We start from the raw sequence: 20,128 nt of genomic DNA, 5'->3' as shown, positions 1-20,128 counted from the left end.
GGAGCTTGGAGGCATTCAATTGAAATTCCACAGAACAGCCCAACCAGTTAGCATCACACTTGCTATCACATTGGAACAATGTGAATTAGAATTACACATATATCAATTCATTAGTGGATAGGAACGAAAACAAACACACAATAGTTACTCACTGAAGTCTAAATGCAATTGTCAGTAATCACACTGAGGAAGAGAGATTATGAACTTCACAGCTGCTGAGACAAAAGAAATTATATACTTCTCAGGCCAAAGGAAAAGTGATTAATAGGCCTTCATCAGAAGACTCTGAGCCATAATAGCTTCATCACAATACTTGTCTCATTGAGAGCAAACATAAAACGATATACCTAGTTTGAAGTAGGCTTTTGCACAGAAGCGGAACATTTTTTCTGTTGCTCGAATTACTGCAGAGTGGAAAAGAAGAGTTAGCCAGTACATGCAAAAGTTGATGCACTGCCTGAAAAGCTCCATGTATCTATTGCTCACTTTTATTCTTCCTTGGCAACGTTACACCTGCTTACTACTGCTAAGGACATGAAACACATTCACTTGAAAGATAAAACAATAATCTGAAATGAAATAAAATAAAAAGATACTGAGCAAAAGTATGATTGAACATATCAGACCTGATTTATAACAATGAGCAGGTCCTAAATGATTTGCTAAAGATTTGCCTTCTCAGCTTGAAGCAGGAGGTAGATGTCAGCCAGTTTAAAATCTGCCTGTTTGCATTTACTTGATCTCCTTCTCTTACCTTGATGTTGATTTTAAGCAAAGGAGAAAGCCGCTACTGTCATGGAATGAACAGGTTTTTGATGAGGAAGGAGGCAGGAGAAAGAGATTGAACATAGCATTTTCTTACTTTATATTTTTTAAGGTGCAGTAATGTTTATGATTCTCAAGTTTCTGATTTTCCCAACCACTGCTGAAGTGGTGGCAATCTATATCACTTCAGAGGCACTTAGAAAAGCTAAAAATGATTATTGCACTAATTACACTAAAAGAGAAGCCCACAGTCTTGCGCTGCCCTGTCTATGGTATTTGTCAGTTTCAGATGCTCTGCATCATTAGTAAGGGAGCAGCCCCCCTAAGATCTTGCCTGCCAGTCACTGTTATTGCAGTCAAGCACATCCTAGACTCCCTCTCATAGGGATCAAACTTCATCTTAAAGTTACTTCAACAGCCACAGTAATCTTATTTGGAGTACTACTCCAGAAACTACACTGCTTGCAAATGTACTTTATCATTTCTACAGTCCTAAGGAGAACCTATAGGTAAATAATTTTGTTTGTGGGGTTAGTGTTCAGCTGAATCAGTGATCCAGCTCCTGTCACAGCCTCACTAAGAAAGCTGGGAAAAATGAAACCATCCAGCAACCCATCTACAGAAAGACCCATATGTACAGCTGTGACACCAGAACCTCAGTTGTCCAGCTTCACAGGCCAATCTGTAAATGGCCACCAAACAACCCATTGTAGAGGAACAGCAAACATCCTGCCACTATGCAATAATACCACAGACTTCAGTCAAGGAGCACTAGTGGTTATCTAAGCTATTTTCCTGACTGTATCTCCCTGCAGGCACACAGGTGGTAAAAGACCCACCAGTTTTCTGCTGCAAATGCCTTCTCAAATGAGCTCCCACCATGGGGTAGGCCTGCGATGGAGTCCAGCCAAAGTTTTAAGCTCCAGGACCAGTTCTGATTTCTTGATCTGGCAAAAAACAGATTTAAGGATATCCATTTACTTATCATTTCTTCAGGCATGGGGCAGGCACATGGAATGCCGGGGGACAGTTGAGACATCATCTTACAATGTACAGAGGTGACAGACTAAAAATAATTGTATGTGGCAGAATTTATCACCTCTCAGAGAAAAACTTACACCCTCTTCATCCAAACTACCTTATGACATTCCACCCTTACCTGCATGCCCAGTTCTATAAAAAGCTACCCAGTGGGCCATTCATTATTTAATACCAGTGAATTAGAACACACAAAGTAGGCACACTGCAGTTTTCCCTGCACTTTTTTTTCCATTTAACACCTTCCCTCTTTTTGGTACCTTTTCTTGTTCATGTACACATTGTATCCAGTTTATCATGGTGCCCACCGGTATAAAGTCAGCAATGGATTTCACTTTGTAGATCTTTTCATTTCTTGCTGAATTCACTTGTAATTAGTTAAAGAAACAGGGAAGTGTTGAATTGTCTGTCATACATTTACAGAACGCATAAGCTGTTCTGCTCAACAGACAGATAACAGGGGAAAAAAAAATCATTAAGCCAATGAATTTAAATTACTTATAGTAGAGGCAAAATAAAAATTAAATCTAGATGTAGAAACAGTTAATCTTTTAGCATTCTCTCATTCTGTTTCTTCACTGACTCTGTGTGTCTTTCTATAATAGATGAATGGGAGCAAATCACCAAACAGTTGAGCAGCAGTCAGAGTTTTACATTTTTTAATGAATGCTAAACTCAGATCCAAGAGGCAGTCTCTCAGCTGGACTCTTGGTTATCTTGTGTATTAGTAACTCAATAGACTGCTTATGAGACTGCCACCCACCAATAAAGCCCTGTGCCTGAACATGCAGAGCTACATGTTAGTTGCAAGTCCTATTTATAATGCTTTTAGTTGCAAGTCCTATTTATAATGCTTTATGTGCATAGACTATAAGCAGCAGCTATTGGGGAGTGTGAAAAAACAATCCAAAACATATTCACCCATTATGCTGGCTGGCCAAGTGCCATGATTGGTTTTAAATGCACTAAGTCCCTTCTCTAGTTATTAGCATGCTTTATATAACCTAAATGATGCTCAGGTAATTTGCATTTCCTTGGTTCAGGCTGGGTGCTCCGAGGAGCCTTGCTCTGCATGCACCACTGAGGACTTTCTGCAAACCCTCAGTCACGTCTCGTACTCAATTTGACCGGGCATTAGAGTGCACCCCTTTGAACTGTGCTCTTATCTAGTTGATGCCCTTTTCTTGCAGTAGAAAAAACGGTCCTTTTCAATATCAGTAAGTTCAGAGCACTCCTTGAGTTCATATGGAACTAGATTTATTGCCTGTTGCTACAGGGTTTTTTTATATTAAAGTTGCTTGCTTTAGCAATTGCTGTTCTTTGCTTTTTCTTAGCTTAATGTGGAGTTAAAGGGCATGAATTTGAATCTGGGAATAAATATACATTTCCCCTGTTGCCTACTGCTTTTGGTTCTTATCCATACATATAACTGACAAACTAATTCTCTTGCGCAGATTCTTTTGCTCATAATTGGCCATTGCATGTAAGCTTGAATGTGCTAATACTGCTAATTGAGAAGCTGGCTTGGAAAATGGCATTTTTGAACACTCCTTTGAATCCAGGTCAGAGTTATTGCTTCCAATTCATCTTGTATTAAGAAATGTTTGGGATTTCTTTTGTGTGTTACAAAGATGTAAAAGGAAAAACCTTCTAAACCTGAAATATATCACACAGCTTTCATAAATTTCTTGAGAAGACCTCTTTTATCTTCTGTATGTTGTTCACCATAAATAAAGCATTTATAAATTTGTCTCTGACTGAGAGGTTTTAAAGACCTCTAGGGCATGCAGAGATACTTGATCTATACTTTCAGCCAGCTAGATGGTAGATACAGGCTATCTAATACTCTTATCAAATATTAGTCTTGAATTACATTATAGCTGCTTTTGTTTAGAATTCAGTGCCAAAAGGACTGGTTATGGAGGTATTAGAGTTTTATATGTTTGTCTTTCTTCCTTGGAAAAATTGTTTTGCACTGTGAGAAGTTCACACTGGTTACCTTCACTTTGCTTTCAAAATGGTAGGTGCTAATGCATCAAATTCTGTACTCAAAACTGGAGTGAGATCACTTTCAACGAATAGGACTGCATACACTGGGAATACTATTACTGAAATAGAAATATTTGTTTTCAACCCATCCTAAATAAAAATACCTGGTTTTAAATTGAAGACCATTCAATTTTTTAAACTATCGTGCTGATGATTTACACCTCTTAAACGTTGCATCTTGTTTTGATAAGGCAAAAAATTTTCTACTTCCCGTTTTTCACCAATAGATGGCAGGTGAAGCTCTAGCAATTTGTTCACTTAATACATCCGGAAGTAAGAACGCTTGTAGTTTGCAAGTATATAGCCAGCTATAAATCAGTGTTTTTTGATATCTCTTCAGATGTGATCATGATTTAGTCCTAGCCATCCACCTTGCATTATAAACTTTAGTCCATTAGCTCCATTTTGTGTATAAACCTGGTCATTCTTATTTCTCTTGTCCTAATCCATTGGGTCAAACCGAAGAGACTGGTGGCAGAAAAAGCCTACTACACTGATAAAACTAATTTCAATAAACCACACGAAGGATGCTCAAAATTCTTAATATATAATCCTGTATTATTTTCTAAAATCCACTTCTTTTGTGAAACACAGAAGCAGAAAGAATTTAATCTTGTTTACATACAACTCAGGTACAGTGCTCAAAGTCACAATTAAGTAGTATAAAAAGACAGGGATTTTCTTCTGCGTAAATTATAATGATTTTAAGGACAAGTAATGTGTGGCAGCCAATTAGTTGTAGGATTTACATGAAAAATCAATGGAAGTATGCATAAACCACATGGTTTGAGGATTGCAGAGCACAAAAAGATACCTTTCCTTCTAGGCAATCTGCATTAGTAAATGTACATTATTTCCCCTGCAAAATTATTTCCTGAAATACGTCTGCCTCATAATTGCCCTGCTGGCAACCTAAGTATTGATGACTAAGTGACCATTACTTCTCGTACATACCACAGTAGCAATTTGAGGCAGACCGGGTGGATAAATTTGAGTGCTCTGATTCCTGCATAGACACCTGCATGAATTCTATTAATCCAATCCATTCAGTAATCCTTCAATTTTTATATTATAATTTTGTTTTGTGAGCTCCACCTCTAACTGTAACTCTCAGCATGTATTAAAGCTTCCGCTGCATGGGCAACAGCAGCAAAACATGGATAAAACCCGAAGCCATCAAGAAGCATCAATGATTAGACACTGAACAATGAAGATCATGCAGCTGAGTCAGTGATTATTAATCACTCTCAACCGGTAACGTTACAGAAGGGAGGATGTCTAAAACTGCTTTAAATTAACTCTTCTCCAGTGAACTGGAGAATTTTGGCAGCAAACATCATGACACACACATCACACACACCCCCACAATTCATTTTAGGTGTCCAATTTAGGTGCCTTAGACTCCCTAGTCCAGAAAAGAAGAAGATGGCTCTAAATGCCCCTCTGCAGGAAACCCCCTGACTATGTAGGAACCTGAACTTCTAACCTTATCACCTCAGGCAAATGCCCCAAATCAGGCAGCACGAATGACCTTCTTAGACATTGTACCTGTCACTGAATGTGAAACAAATGGGTGCAATTAACAAGCAACCTCCCAAGGGCCAGGTCATAGCATGCAAAACCAGCATACCACCTCTGACTTGACAGTAACACAATGTAAGCTCTACACCATCTTGACCCTCAAATGACAGCACATGTTATCACAACAGAATTATGAAATAATCAGACTGGTTCAGAGCTATGCATTTCCCATAGCTTGCTTTAGTTTGGAGCCTCTCTTCCTGAAGAATAAACTTTTCATTCAAACCTCAAGTGAGAGCAGCCTGTAGCCAGTGAAACTGCAGAGAAAGGTCTGTAAACAATAACTGCTCTGTAGAGAACAAGATGACCTTTATAGATGTTAAAACAGAAAGGGTTGATTGATGCTCTGCAGTACATCTCTCCAAAATATTAAAACCAAGAAAACAATGGAAGGTTAGTTTATGAACATACAGTGTGACAAATTATGTCAGCAGATAGGGGGTAGGAAATGGGAAAGCACGACTGGGTAAAATACCTGGGGAAAAGAGCCTAAATCGTCAGGTGGAAAAGTGTTTAATGCTGACTTCTATTAAATGGAAACAAAACCCAAACCTGTTATCTAGAGCAGGTCAGTTGCTAAAGTCTCCATGACTCACCCCCATGATTCACGTTTTAAAATTCTGCTTAATACAGTAAGATACGGTTTGATGATTTTTAGAATAAGAAATCCATCAATAAAACCTAAAGGATAATTACTTACAGTTTAGCCACAAACACGTTATTAACACAGAAGATAATCTAATCTGTATAGAATCACAGAATCACATAGATCACAAAAAACCTTTAAGATCATCAAGCGCAACCGCAAACCTAACACTGCCAAGTCACCACAAAACCATGCGCCTAGCTGCCTTATCCACACGTCTTATAAGTACCTCCAGGGATGGTGAAACAACCACTTCTGTGGGCAGCCTGTTCCAGTGCTAGATAATCCTTCCAGTGAAGAAATTTTTCCTAATATCCAATCTAAACCTCCCCTGGTGCAACTTGAGGCCATTTCCCTTCGTCCTATCTCTTCTTACTTGGGAAAAAAAAACATCTACCTTGCTACAGTTTCCTTTCAGGTAGTCTCAGGTTCAGTCTGCCTGTGTGTTGTCAACCCAAACTACTAAAAAAGGCTGCAGAATGCTGCCCCTCTTTCTCACTTTACTTTGCTTCCTTTTAATTTTCCCTTCCTCCAGAAATGTAAGGAAGCAATTGGAATTGTTCAGTTTAAATGCATCTCTTCCTGTCACTTTCTGAAATGGAATAGTTCCATCATCCACCACTGAAGGAGCTTTCAGGTAAACCTCATTTCCATAGATGCTCCTCAGTCTGCAATGGTATTTTCAGGTGCAAAAGCAGGTCCCTCCTATATGGTGGATGTGGCAGCAGTAAGTGCTGTGCTGTCATCATAGCCGCTAGTGCTGGAACAGTTCTCCCACCAAGGAGATCCAGGGGCTCAAGGAGCTAGAAGGCCCCTAAAATTTCAATTTGCCACAGTTCAGAGATACAACACTTGTACTAAGAAAGTGTTAGGGCAAAAAGACTGTTCAGCTGACTTGGTTGAAGGGCAAAGATAAGAAGAGGGTCAGGAGAAACAGGCTGGGTGCAAATAGCACGTTGATGGAAGGTGAAGAACATGCTTATTGAACCCCCTGAAGTATTAGAGGGACCATCAAGTATCCTCAAGGACTTTGTGAAGAAACAATTCCACACGCTTGAAGCTGCATAAGAGAGAATAGCTTTGCAGATCTTTCTATCCTTCTAGGGCTGATGTCCATTCCCAAGCTGCAGTGTAACAGTGACAGTCTCAGCTGCTCCATAGCCCCTGCCCAGTCCCCTGCATCAAACCTGTTAACCCATCCACAGCAGCAAGTCTTTAGTCATAGTACACCCTGTGCCTACCTCAGAATGCCTCTGAAGCCAAAAAGCCACAGCTGAATATTCACATCCCTTTTGCAAGCAGGTAGGGGCCTAGGAAGGATAAGCCTTCACTTCATTAGACTGGCAGGGGAAGCCACATCTCCCATCCAGTGGCAACAGGACACAGGCAATTGTTTACAGACAGGTACAATACAGTCTCTGAAGGAAAAGACACATTCCTACAGAGCCTTTCCAATACTGTAAAATAGCACCTAACCATGTAGTGAAAGCAATGCCTAGAATGTAAGTACTTTAATACAAAAAGGTTTATGCCAAAAACATAGTGCTATCCGTGTCGTACTTGTTGTATGCTTTAAATATGGTTTCTAGAAGAAAGCAAAAATGGCTTTGGACAGCAGAGGAGCTATCTGACATTAAAGCTATTTCCAGTGCAAGATGACTTGGAGAAAGTTAAGGATCATACTGTGATCCTTCAAGTAGTCTGCTGGGAATCTGAGCTGAAAGCCTGAGATCCCTAAGGCAAGAGGCATTTTGACTTCAGTGGAGCCACTATCTTTCCTTGGCTTTTAAGCAAAATCACAAATCACATACTAAAAAAAGAAGTTAATAATCAACACATTGTAGACTATTTTGCCTTAAAGTGAAGCAAAGCACTCTGCTAATGAAACATGAAAGTGCAGGTACATGTCTTTTGATTGGCTATTGGGTAAGGTCTTGTGGGGAGAAGAAGAGACGTTTCAGACAACTCCCAAAAGCAAATCTATAATCAGATTAGGAATTTATGTTAAAGGGACAAAGAAGTTTGGGAAACCAGTGCAGCAAGGTATAAAGATACCCAGGTAGGAGAGAGAAATGAGAAGTCATCCAACAATAAAAAATCACGTGCAGAAGATCAGCCACAATATTGGTTGATGTGGACTCATTTTCAGAGATGCTGAGCTGAGTTTGATGGATGCTCAAGACCACTGACTATCAAGGAAACTTACTTCGGTCCTTTGCACTACCCAACACACTGTATAGTATCCCATTCATTTTAGCTGCAGGCAAATTACTGAAAACTTTCACATTTTTTTGGTGGCAAACTGAAATTATTTACCATAGGTGTGGCCTCTGTGAAATCCATCAGGAGGTCACCTGGCTCCAAAGCAAATGTACTTCCAGCTTCTGTGGAACTCTAAAGGCAAAAAAGAAACCCAGCATTGAAAAAGACATTGAATTTCTGTAATTCTGTTGGGTGTTGGGGCTTTTTGTTTCATTTGGGTGTTTTTTTGTTTGTTTGTTTCTTTTATCCCTTAAAGCAGAGATTGCCAAATAAATTAATTATGCACCTTTGAAATTAAGGTAAATATCAATTTAATCCTGATCCAGTGCCCCCCTAATATTGGTGAAAAACTACTTTAGGTTTTAGTTGAGTCTTGGAGCAAGCTTTAAATATTCCCTTATACAACAGGTTAAACATATTACTGACTACAACTCTGCATTAAAATCTACTCCTAAATGTAGAATTAATCCATCTAAGGAAAATATGTTACCTGCCACTCCCTCCCACCCTTTCTGAATACTCTCCCAACTGAAAAAAAGCTCATTGCTTTGTATATTACCTTGCCACCAGGTGAAACCTGTGGTTGTCCTTCTGATGTCTGTGGCGTGCATGTTTTCTGTGACCCCGGAGATGCTGAGGACACAGGTGTGGATGCTGCTGCTGCTGCTGCTGCTGCTAGTGCTGGAGGAAGGTCATCTTCATCACTGCAGTTGATAAAAGCGGACAGATCTTCTCATTAGAAAATGTCACCAGACTTACCAATACTCCTTCACCAGGAGGAGGCACTGGTGGTAACCTGTCTATACGTCAGATGTAGTTCTTTGGAGTGAGGTTCTGTTTACTCTTCTATCTGTAATGCTCTAATTTACTTTTCAAGTAAATTACATTTTTTAAGCTTTAAAGATTCCTCCAAAGTGGATTAGCTAGGCAATTCCCATCTGCAAGTGGAAATCTTATGTGCAAGTAGAGTCTTTCTACTGAGTATATATATATGACTAAATAAACTTATTTGATGGTAATGTTTATTCTTTTCTATGAAGGCTGGCAGTATTGATAAGAACAGATCTGGTTAGATCCATGCATGGGACCAACTGCTTCATTGGCTTTAGACCAGTGGGAGATTTGATGCAGCTAGTCTGTGCTATTGCTTTCAAACCGTTTTTAAAGGACTTTGACTCCAAAAAGGAGCTCTTTAAAAACATTCTTGTGAGAGTATCTTTATCCTGTCCCATTTATTCCTCTTACAGAGAAAACATTTTATTTAAAACCAGGTTGCATGCTTCCCTTGGGCTCTGGGCCGTCAAGCTGAGCTCCTTCCATCTCACCTACTGTCACCACTAAATGAAAGCTAGTAGAGGATATTATCCTTTCATTTACTGTTGTAGAGCTACATTGACTACAAATCATTGGGATCAGTCAACCCTGAGCACAGATTTTTCCAATTGCTAATTGCAATTGCATGGAGGTAAACAAAGTCATAATTTGGCCTACAGAACCTTTATTACTGGAAATGATGAATGATGAGGAAAAACTACAGTTTGACAGTTTAAAGCATAGAGAAAAATTATAAGAAAAAATATTACTGCTCATAAAATGGCACCTATTTGAACTACCAATTATGTAGGCACAGTGCACAGAAGCCTGCTATGCCTGCTTGACAGACACTTCCAGAACAGAACTGTATTTGGTTCAGTGCTACTTGAGGGCATCATGCCTGGGCAACACAGTACTTCAAAATTATGTGACATACACAGCCTTATGGCGTGTTGTTTGGTGTGACAGCAATGGTTTTCTATTGTGCTATAAAGCTATGGTGATTAATGTTATCTTTCCTATGTTTCACTTCTTATTTCCTTTGGGTAAGGGTACAATTCAGTCTCAAAGCATGTACAATACACTGGTTTTATGCTGGAAAGAAAATGCAAAACCTTTTGGACCTGTTCAATAGATATTTTATTAATGCAACAAGTCAGTGTTGGGCTATTGACCTAGTTAATCTCTCTTTCAGAAACATGTAGCTGGCATTTCCTCAGTCCTTTCTCCCCACTCTCAGCAGGAACGCACTGGCACCCTCCCCATCCTTGCTGGGTAAAGCTGCTCTGTTGCAAACAAGAAAGTGGAAAATTGTCAAGAACTTGCCAGTTCAGAAAGGCTTCTTAGCATCTGGGAACCAAAACTAAGGGTAAGAGTCTAGTCTTATCAGTCATCAAGATATTAGAATGCTAGCTATAAGACTGAGAATTGCCCTTCACTGTATTCCTTTCGCAATATTCCTTCACTGTTTTTTTGCATTTCCCTTGTTTGCATCCCAGAAACAAGATAATTTAAATTGAATAGAATTTGGGTCTAGAAAAAATTTAGAAAAAATCACAGCCTGTATTTTTAACTAGGGAGTCTTCAGCCCTATACATGGCCATAGCACAGGTGACATCTGTGGTTAGATGTGTTTATGTGCTGTTTCTCATGGTGAACACTGTACAACTGAAAATCTACATGAGGGCAAGACATGCTTAAAAATGGTTCCTCAAAAACTCAACAACCAAAATTGAGAATTCACTCCTGAACACATTATTTTTCTTTCTTTTTTTTTTTTAATATATAAATCCAATGTTTAAATGTCACTTCTCAATGTGTGTATAATAAACACCATTGCCTTTTCTGCATGAAACTGCTTCTAGTCTCCTTTCCCCACCTGCCTCCACCACAGTGATTGTCACTTCAGGTCTTGCCTGCCTGGATTCTGCTTTTCCCAGACACTGCTGAATTCTCCATGGTACTGTTACTCCCAATGGCTCCTGGCATCTTTTCCCTTCTCTTTGGGACAAACTCGCACTCATTTTCATTTACCCTCTCATCCTTTCCCCAGTACCATTCTGCAGGTGCCCAGCAGCTCTGGGGGACCAGATGACTGATCACATACAGGAAAGGGCTCAGTCTGGTCTGGAGTTTCTCTTTGTCCTTTAAGAACAGATTGGCTAAACACTTTCTCAGACAAGAATGATCTAGTAATAGCTGATTCTGCTATTACTTCAGGGATGATGCCTTGAGGTACTTATTTTCACTATTCTCTCCTATGGCCTGTGCCTCTCTTTTGGTTGTTACTTATTGGTAAACATGCCTTCTCCACCCCTAATATACCCTACATACACATGCCTGTCTACATAGAATAACCCTGTTCTCTTTGTTTTCCGTGTAGCAGTATTTGAGGACCAAGTTTAACAACCTGTTTAGGTTAAAACTTAAATCAAAAACTTCTCCAAGTGTTCTAGAAAACCTGTGACTATAGCTGCAAAAGGACATGAATTTCCTTACACATCAGTGTGCTCAAAGAATAGGATCAGCCCCTGCATCCTGTTCATTGCCTGCCATATGATGAGCATCAAATAATTGGTTCTCTCAGTGTCACAGCCTTTTCCTTTGCTGACTGCTATCTACCAGTCCCTCCATTATATAAAAATCTGAAAAAAATATCTTGAAATGCATGGGAGATTTCCTTCTCCTGGCTTGTAGAAAATGAGGTAGTAGAAGTGATGTCTCATTCAAGAAAAGCACACTGCTGTCTGGGCTGTGCTGGGCAGAGTGAGTGAGCCGGCTTCATTCAGGCCTTGGGAAACTGCTCCTACCAAATGCTGTCAAGTTCCTGTCACACATTATCTTCAGGATTAGCAAGCAGTGAGGAAGCCGGGTTCTCTTCCCAGCTTGAGTTGTCAACTCCCATCTCATTTTCAAACCATCCTGGCTGATGTGTCATTGTAAGACAGAGCATGCTATGTGGCTGCAGACCAAGCTGTGGCTGTGTGTTCCCATATGTCAGCTTTGGTCTCTCTGACAAATACCAATTTGGCTAATTGCTCATTTTCCTCCTAGTTTCAAATTGATTCATTTCTCTGTTTTTTCTCCTAAATAATTTTTTAGTTTTGGTGATGTAGATTGTTTCTTTTTTTTTTCCATAACAAAAGCCAGTGTTCTTAAGATTGAGACAGAAAATAATTACATATTGATATTTATTAGAATCCATCTGGAGAAAAGGAAGATGTTTGCTAATGTTTCTATATACTTAGGGACACTAGAATTTTAAATTGCTGGAGGGACTAACAGTTGCCATTCTGCATAGAACACACACGTATTTTTTTCTTTGTTATGGCACTTGTACTAATAAATCTGTTCTTGTACTAATAAATTTATGCTGACAATATTCCTTTTTTAAACCCTAGTTTCCGGTGGTGTTGTCTGTCCCTTCATATGAATGACCAAACAACAAACCTATTTCCACATCTCTTCAGTACTTCACACCTTTAGAGACTCTAAAATCAGTTGACTTATGTGCAAATGGATGCTAAAGCCCTATGGGCACAGATCACTCTTGCCAGGACTAACTGTAGCTCAGCATTTTTGCTTGTGACAAAATCACACAGAGGGAGAGAGGGTGCACTTTTCTGGGAGGGAATGCCTGGCAGCACAGCTTGACCATCCAGCAAAGGCAGTTTTCCTCATTTTGCAAATGGGGTTTCAGTGAAGCAGACGGAGCAGCTCGCTTTAGCTCACATGAGGTCTTTGACATTTCATGTGGGAAAAGTTTTTCAACTTGTAATCTGTAAACTCAGAGAAAGGCAGAGGGCCTGCAATTCTGAGGGTTAGCAACTTCTTAAGGACAGCAAATGCATTTCATATTAAAAGTCTGAGGATTCTCAGTGTTGAAAGGATTGGTATCAGTATAAGATCATTATCATGTAATTGCACTCATGCCTTTCAGAAGACATAGCTAGAACAGTAATTAACATCCCCCTGCATTTTCAGCTGTAGTAGGCAAAACCACAAAGATAGTGCTATGCGTTACTCACAAACTGTACTGCCTTGTTAACTTCCTCACACGAGAAACTTTAACCTCCTGCTTCTCTGTAGGGGCAGTTGATGGCGTAGTTTCAGGTCGCACTGGAGCTGGACTTCTAAAAATAACAAGAAAAATACATGTGGCACAGTCTTTATTTAAACTACTTCAGGCATATCAACAAAGTTCTAACTCATCAGCACATAAAAGTGGCAAGTGCCCAGTGAAGTTCATCCTTTCGTTCCATTTATAGTTCCCAGGCCAGTGTGCATGAACAGAAAAGGATGTGTGAACTCACCCTCCTGTGCATTGCATTCCATTTATAAAAGCAGCAACTGATTACAAATACAGAACCTATGTAAGAGACCATGTGGAAATGTCAATGTTTCCAGAACACAGCATTTTAATGACAGCCCAGCAATTCAGTTATGTCAGAAATGTTTTTGCAAAAAAAAATGCCTTTAACATTTGTATGAACTATTTCATGAATTGTGAAACCTGTTCTGATTAAAACAGTTTTTACGTTAAATTGAACATTATTGTGCTTTTGAAAGAGCAGCTCAATGGAAATAAACTAATCTGTTTGATCCAAGAAAAGAATACTTACTAGAAACATAGCAAAACTCAGGTGTGTTTCAGATGCTCGTCAATGTGAAATATCCTTGCAGAGCTCCAGCAAAGGATAGAAATGGGAATGAGGAGACCCACATAAAAGGATCTTCTCTTTAACCATTTATCAGTAGAGTTAACTAGGGCTTGAATAAAAATTGCATAAATACAAGACCTTCATGACCATTTCAACTGTAAACTTGAGTGGCATGAAGACACATTAAATGTATTAAATACTACTTTTATTTGAAGCAATACATTAGGATTAAATGCACTGTATATGTATTACAAATGCTATAAACATAATAAATATTCCAATCATTAAAGGAGTAACTTGGAAGTTTTGATTAATCATTTGTGAAATGGTATTCTGCCATCTAATCTGAAGTCAGACACAAAATTGGTACTTAAGTAGCCATACTGATTGCTGGTGGGGCTGCTTGTGCACTGAGGTACATTCCACAGCTGCCAGAAGTGGCACAGCATTGTCTCTAATATTATAAATTTGGGTTGGGTTTTTTGAGTCTACTTGCATCTTACTGGCCTTCTAAGACCATAACAAGATAAGCATATTTAATCTTCATAGTTGCAGTTCCCTCCAATGCCCATGTGGGTTTTAAGCTTCATTAACTCTCTGATAACTTCTGAACCTGGTGTCCAGCTACAACAGAACCTACTGGGATGGCACAGCCCTCAGGTTATATTTTTTAGTCTTTAGGGAGGTCACAGAACATAAGGTAGAGCAATGGGGAGTATGAAAGTAGAAAGGACATATATAAATCGTATACGTGACTCCACTAGTTCCACTTCTCATGAACAATTTTTGGCTATTTTTTTTCTGCACCTTGACAGCATTAATTTCAAAAAGTCAGCAAGATAGCAGCAAGATTCATATTTTGCCCCTTCCCAAATTCCAGTTCCAAGGTCAGTCATTTATAGTTCAGATTTGCAATAAAATTAATGCAGAACAATCGGGCCAGATTTTGAGACCTTTTGCTGAGTTTGTTAGGCTGGTAAATAAGGGGGGGATAAGAGAAGAAAAAAGACCAAACGATCTTGTTTTAGATTTGAAGCCAGTATATCTAATCTGGAAATCTGTGAAGCAACATCATGATGGAAGCTCACAATGTAATTTCATGAAGTCAGGCTTCAGAATGGATGATGGCTCTGTCTGTTGTTTTCTTAGACAACTTTTGCTCTGCCAAAGGTAGTTTTTGAGTACTGAAAAAAAATTACTAGTTCAATTTACCCAAGGTGACTTTCAATTCACATTCTGACATAAGCAGGATAAATAGATTAAAAGCCATTTAACAATTGGATCTGATGGTCAAATCCTCAAGGGGTGTGAATGTTGTAATGCCATTACTTTCAGCTCAAGTTTTCTGAAATACATTAGCTGAAATCCTTGCTCTGAATGAGGAGTCCTCACAATTCTCCAACACCTTTGTAAGAAGGTACTTAAAAATTTTAAACTTTTTCATCACCCCAGTGAAAGCAGGAACAAAACTAGTGGTATAAACTAAACTAAGTTGAGAAACGTTTCCTCAAAATGGTAGCAAATGATGCTCTATCAATGGGTTAGGAAACAGCAGAGTGTGGGACAGCAGAGCTGTGCCTTTCTCCTGGTATTTACCAGGCCTCTGGGAGAGACCCAAGCACCATTTAACTGCACATTTTGAGAAACTGCAGGTTAGCTAGGGTGTAAATTGAAGCTACCTCTGAATGAAAAGGAGTAGTGGTGATGCCTCCATCCAAGGAGGCCATTACCATGAGACGAAAAGCTAGTCTAGTCCCACCAACTGCAGAGCTGGATTTTTGTCCTCATTAAAACCTTGCTAGGTTAGCTCTTTCCACAACAGCCTAAAAATCCTGTGACAGCTCCTGTTTCATCTGTAAATGCTCTTCCTCAGTCTGAACATGTTCCAAACTGTTGCTACTGTCACATCAGCAACCAGATGCAAGCAGTGCCCAGCTTGATCAACTCAGAGCCTGATCTGTGCTTTAAAAATGGCAGACTTTTAATATCACACAAACTTGAAAAAGATCTCATTGATATTTTTGAAAAAGCAGCAACTATAAAGCAGAATAACATCCATTGTTATCTTTTGAATTCTACAGCCAGAATGTATTATCTTATATGGAAAAACTTCTTTTCTTGAAGAGAAGCCTTGCAATTATTTTGTCTACTTAAATAGAGTCATTACATGCAGATATCACCATTTGTAGTTTACAGTCCCATATAGACTATATAGCTTGAACAAAACCTGAAGTGTTGAAAGATCAGTGGGACTCAGACTTAAAAAGAAAATGAAATGTGCAGTATATTGCATTTCCTTTATAAGGTTCTGTTTCATTAATTCATAACAAGCTTTTTTCCCCATAATGGTATCCAACCACTACAGTGTAAAAATGAAGGTACCAAACCAAGACAGAGTTACTTCATGATCTGGCACCTTACATAAAAATCTGTCCCTTCCTGGTGAGAATGACAATAACAACCACAAATGTCAGCATACAGTGCCAGGTCATCAAAAACTGCCTGGGCATTGAGAGCCTCAGCATAGTCCTGAGCAGCAGCCAGCACACCTTACTTCACACCTACTTCAGCCAGTTTCACAAGCCTGCACAGAAACATAAACAAGTCCTAGAGAGAGATCCCCTCCAAACCCAAGGAATTTGGGTCTTTTTCTCAGAGTAGCAGCCAACAGGGCTACTGAAACCAAAACTGCTCACAAAAAACATACACTGTGGGACATTTCAAGTGACCACAGATGTCCACTGACTTAGCTTGAATGTTCCTTGGGGACATGATGTACATGCTTGCGCCGAGGGGCTCCTGGTGATGCACCCCACCCTCAACTCAGCTGTAATGGGGAGACTGGGTGCTATGCGTCTGCCTGCACCACCTCTTTGTGTACCGTGGCTTCTGTAGACTGACATGCCTCTTTGTCCCCTGCTAAGCTGGCTCTGGGCAGACCTCTGTACTTGTTTGAAATGTGGCAAGTGAACCATCTGGGAGCAAACAACTGTACACCTAATAAGCTGAAAGGGATAAAATGACTTCTCTTTCCCTGGAGAATCCAGTTCAGAATTTTAAAACCACTAACGTTTGCTGGGTGAACCCATTTTCTGCATTTGTCTTTAACAGGTTTTATCCTCTTTGCTTCTGTTTGTGCCTATTTTGCCACCTGGAACAATCTCTCTCCCTCCACCCTCCCAGACTAAGGTAAAGGGGTAGAGATTAAAAGCCCCATGATTTATAAGGATACAGCCATCTGCATGAAGACTGACCTTTAGGTGCTGATTCATGGGGGAACAAAAACAAACAAAAATGCCCACAAAAAAATGCTGGCTGATTTTTTGCTTCAGAACTTCCTTTGAGTGGGAATATGGTAGTGAAATCTTGGGAAGAAGGAAGACTATCTGATAGATTCATTGTCTTATGCATCAAAGACATAGCCTAACGTGCTAAGGGAACATACACAAGCATGCACAGCTTTTCTGTGTTCTAAGGATTTCACACTTCCTTCTTTTCCAAAGTTATGGCCATCTGAAGTTAAGACACAATAATTTGTGCTTTTTCACTTTGATAAAGTAGCTTTTCTCAGAAGACAGGTTAGCTCTCCAAAATGTTATTTGAACATTTGAAAGCTATTGTCATCATCAAACTTTCTGAAGAAAGGTTTTTTTTTTTTTTACCTTTTTTTTATATAGATTGCAGCTGTACATCAAAGCTCCTTGCTACAGAGCAGCAGCCTAATCCAAAATCAGTTTGTGCGCTTTCCTTACCCTCACTTGAGCTCTGTTTCTTTTAAAGCAAAAAATTCCCTCTTCTGCCTTGCCCTTACAATGAAAATGTATCTGCAGTCTAGATGAAAATGTGATGTTCCTGTGGTCCAACAGACAGATAATGATAATACAGAAAATGTTCTTCTCCCCCAACTCAGAATAATGTCGCAGGTCAACACCAGGTATCTAAGGTCAAACTGAGCTACAAATCCTACCTCTCCATACAGCAATCAGGGCAGCCACTGTAAATGCTGTGGCTTCCATTGAACCTAGGTGCAGTTTACAGGACACAAAGAAAGAAATGCACCTCAAGTGGGGTATTTCATCAGTTTAACCTTATCTGAAAGGTCTGAATATTGCTCCTTGTTCTGTAGTTCAGAGATTAATAGTACAATTACAAATAATTCTGCAGCATCTGACTTCAGGCAACAGGTCAAAGAGGTCTTCAATACTTGGAATGAAGTCAAAGAACATAACTACGTGTCCTATCTGCAATCTTTAATGCAAGCTGGCATGCAAAGGGTATGCAAGAGTTCAGCTTGAAGTTATGACTCTGATGCAGAAATTACTGGATGAAGTTCCTGTAAAAAGCCAGAGTAACAGATCCATTAGCCTTTCCACTGGATTGAGGCCAGGCTGATGTATATTTAGCTATTCATTTTGGTTTTGGAAATGCTGGTTGAAATTTTTCAGTTGGAGAATTAATGGTTTTTATTTTTTAGGGTAAAGATTAACTGAAAAAGCAGCTTTTTAAAAGCAATCAGTATTTGTTAGGAAGAAGCCAACTTAGATGTTTTAAGTTTTCCTAGAATATTTCACAATCCATTTAGAAGGAGATATTTAAATGTTATGTTTCAGACTCTGTCTCTTAGAGCGAAGTCCATTCTGATTCTAAGAAAACACAACCTGCTTGGATTCACTGAAGCTAATGTCAGGTAAAACTAAGCACATAATTTTTGATCATCATCAATTATGACCTGCCTAAAAGTTCATTTGCATATATCTATTCCTCCAGGGAACTGAAGTCTTTGGAAGAAACAAGCTGTCCAGAATCATGCAGGTGACATGCTTATTCTTAACCTCCAATTGCCAACATGGACATCTCCTACCACAGTTCTCATTGGACAGCTGGTACCAAACTTCAGCTCTATGATTCTTAGAAGCTACCTACCTGGAAACTGTCCATGGTTAAGGCCACAGACTCAAAGACCAGGTGTCAGTTTCAGTCTTTGTAAGAATTGCTGTCAGATACCATGTCCAATAGAGCTTTGTGGGACACAGCCATCTCTGTCAATCAAAATTTCTAATTAAAAATCAGTTCATGTTCCTTGAAGTCTTGACCAGCTGGTAAGCAGCTGTACAATAAATTCCACTTCTCTGAGAGATCTGCTACCACCTCAGGGTTCTACTTTTCCTTCTTAAAAAAAAAAAAAAGGAAAGTTGTTTTTTTTTCCTTAAAAAAATGTTGTCTTGAGGACTCCTGTGATTCCAAAGAGTCCTAAATCAGTGTCACTGATTGATAGAAAAAGTCAGTGCACGCAGTACATACTGTTGGATAATGTAGAAAAAAACTCCCTATGAATACACTTATATGCTGTTGAAAAGCTACCCTGACATTCAGTGGAAGCATATGTATAAAGACAGATACTGAGGGCTAGTTTCAGATCCAAAATGTGTCTTGATTAGGCAAACCAAAAGATGATAATTCAAATGCTAATACAATATGTGCAGGTGAGAAATGAAAGGGAAAAGCATAAGAATACAGACATTACTTTGAATGACACTCCTCCCTTTGTGATACATAAATGATACACGTAAGAATAATCATCACTTTGGTCAGGAAAGGTGTAGGATGTATTCACATAAACTGAAAGGCAGCCAAACTCAAAGCCTGGTGTACAGCAGATGCGTAAGCCTCAGCAAGGGAATCACATTGACAATTTGTATGAGCAAAGCTTACTCTGCATTGGGCATTCAGAAGAGTGCCTGCTATTAATTCTGATTCATCTGTACCCTGTATAACTTGATATAATACTTTCCACCCTTCTTTTCTGGTGTGCAGCATCATCAAGCTCTGTGAGATAACATTTAATTTTACATTACGTGTTGAGCAGCTCCTAATATAATTAGTCTTAATGTAATAGTGTAATTTGGTTTTGGATGGGAAGATTTACAAAGAAAATTAGAATAGATGAATGCACAAAGCTCCAGCTGGTGCTTATACCTACTCCCACAGAAGAAGAATATTGCTATTTGCAATCCTATGAAAGATGAGATAATTCGGATAACAAGGATCAACAAAGGGTGATGCAGCAGTTGGTTGAAACAGAAAGAAATCCACAGACAAATCCTGAACCATGTGGGATGTAAAGCATGCCAAAGCTGGTAGCAATCCAGAAGCGTGCTATACGGGAAAATAAATATTGCAGTCCATAAATGTACCACATGGTGCAAAACAGCAAGTGGCAACAGCAACAAGAACAGTAATAACTGACCAACCAACTTGAGGGCTTCAGTTGAAGAGGGCACTTGACTGAAAACTACTGGGCACCTGCTTCAGA

The 20,128-nt window shown here is 39.3% G+C and overlaps 1 protein-coding gene across 1 annotated transcript in view; it reads right to left on the bottom strand.

The window, feature by feature from the left end:
• The window catches only part of LOC133267105 (band 4.1-like protein 4B), a 75,138-nt gene that overhangs the window by 22,481 nt on the left and 32,529 nt on the right, over positions 1-20,128 (bottom strand). The window contains exons 5-7 of the mRNA XM_061449077.1: positions 13,183-13,287; positions 8,901-9,045; positions 8,396-8,473 (exon numbers count right to left, since the gene is read on the bottom strand). Coding sequence (XP_061305061.1) covers positions 8,396-8,473; positions 8,901-9,045; positions 13,183-13,287 — 328 coding nt within the window. The remainder of the gene's footprint in view (positions 1-8,395; positions 8,474-8,900; positions 9,046-13,182; positions 13,288-20,128) is intronic.

This window comes from Pezoporus flaviventris, unplaced genomic scaffold (genome assembly GCF_033815535.1).
Source record: "Pezoporus flaviventris isolate CSIRO_AGI_PZ_B2104156 unplaced genomic scaffold, CSIRO_AGI_Pfla_v1 ptg000007l, whole genome shotgun sequence".
NCBI lineage: Eukaryota > Metazoa > Chordata > Aves > Psittaciformes > Psittacidae > Pezoporus > Pezoporus flaviventris.
The sequence above is the reverse complement of the archived record's forward strand: the minus strand, read 5'-3'. Positions and strand labels throughout refer to the sequence as shown.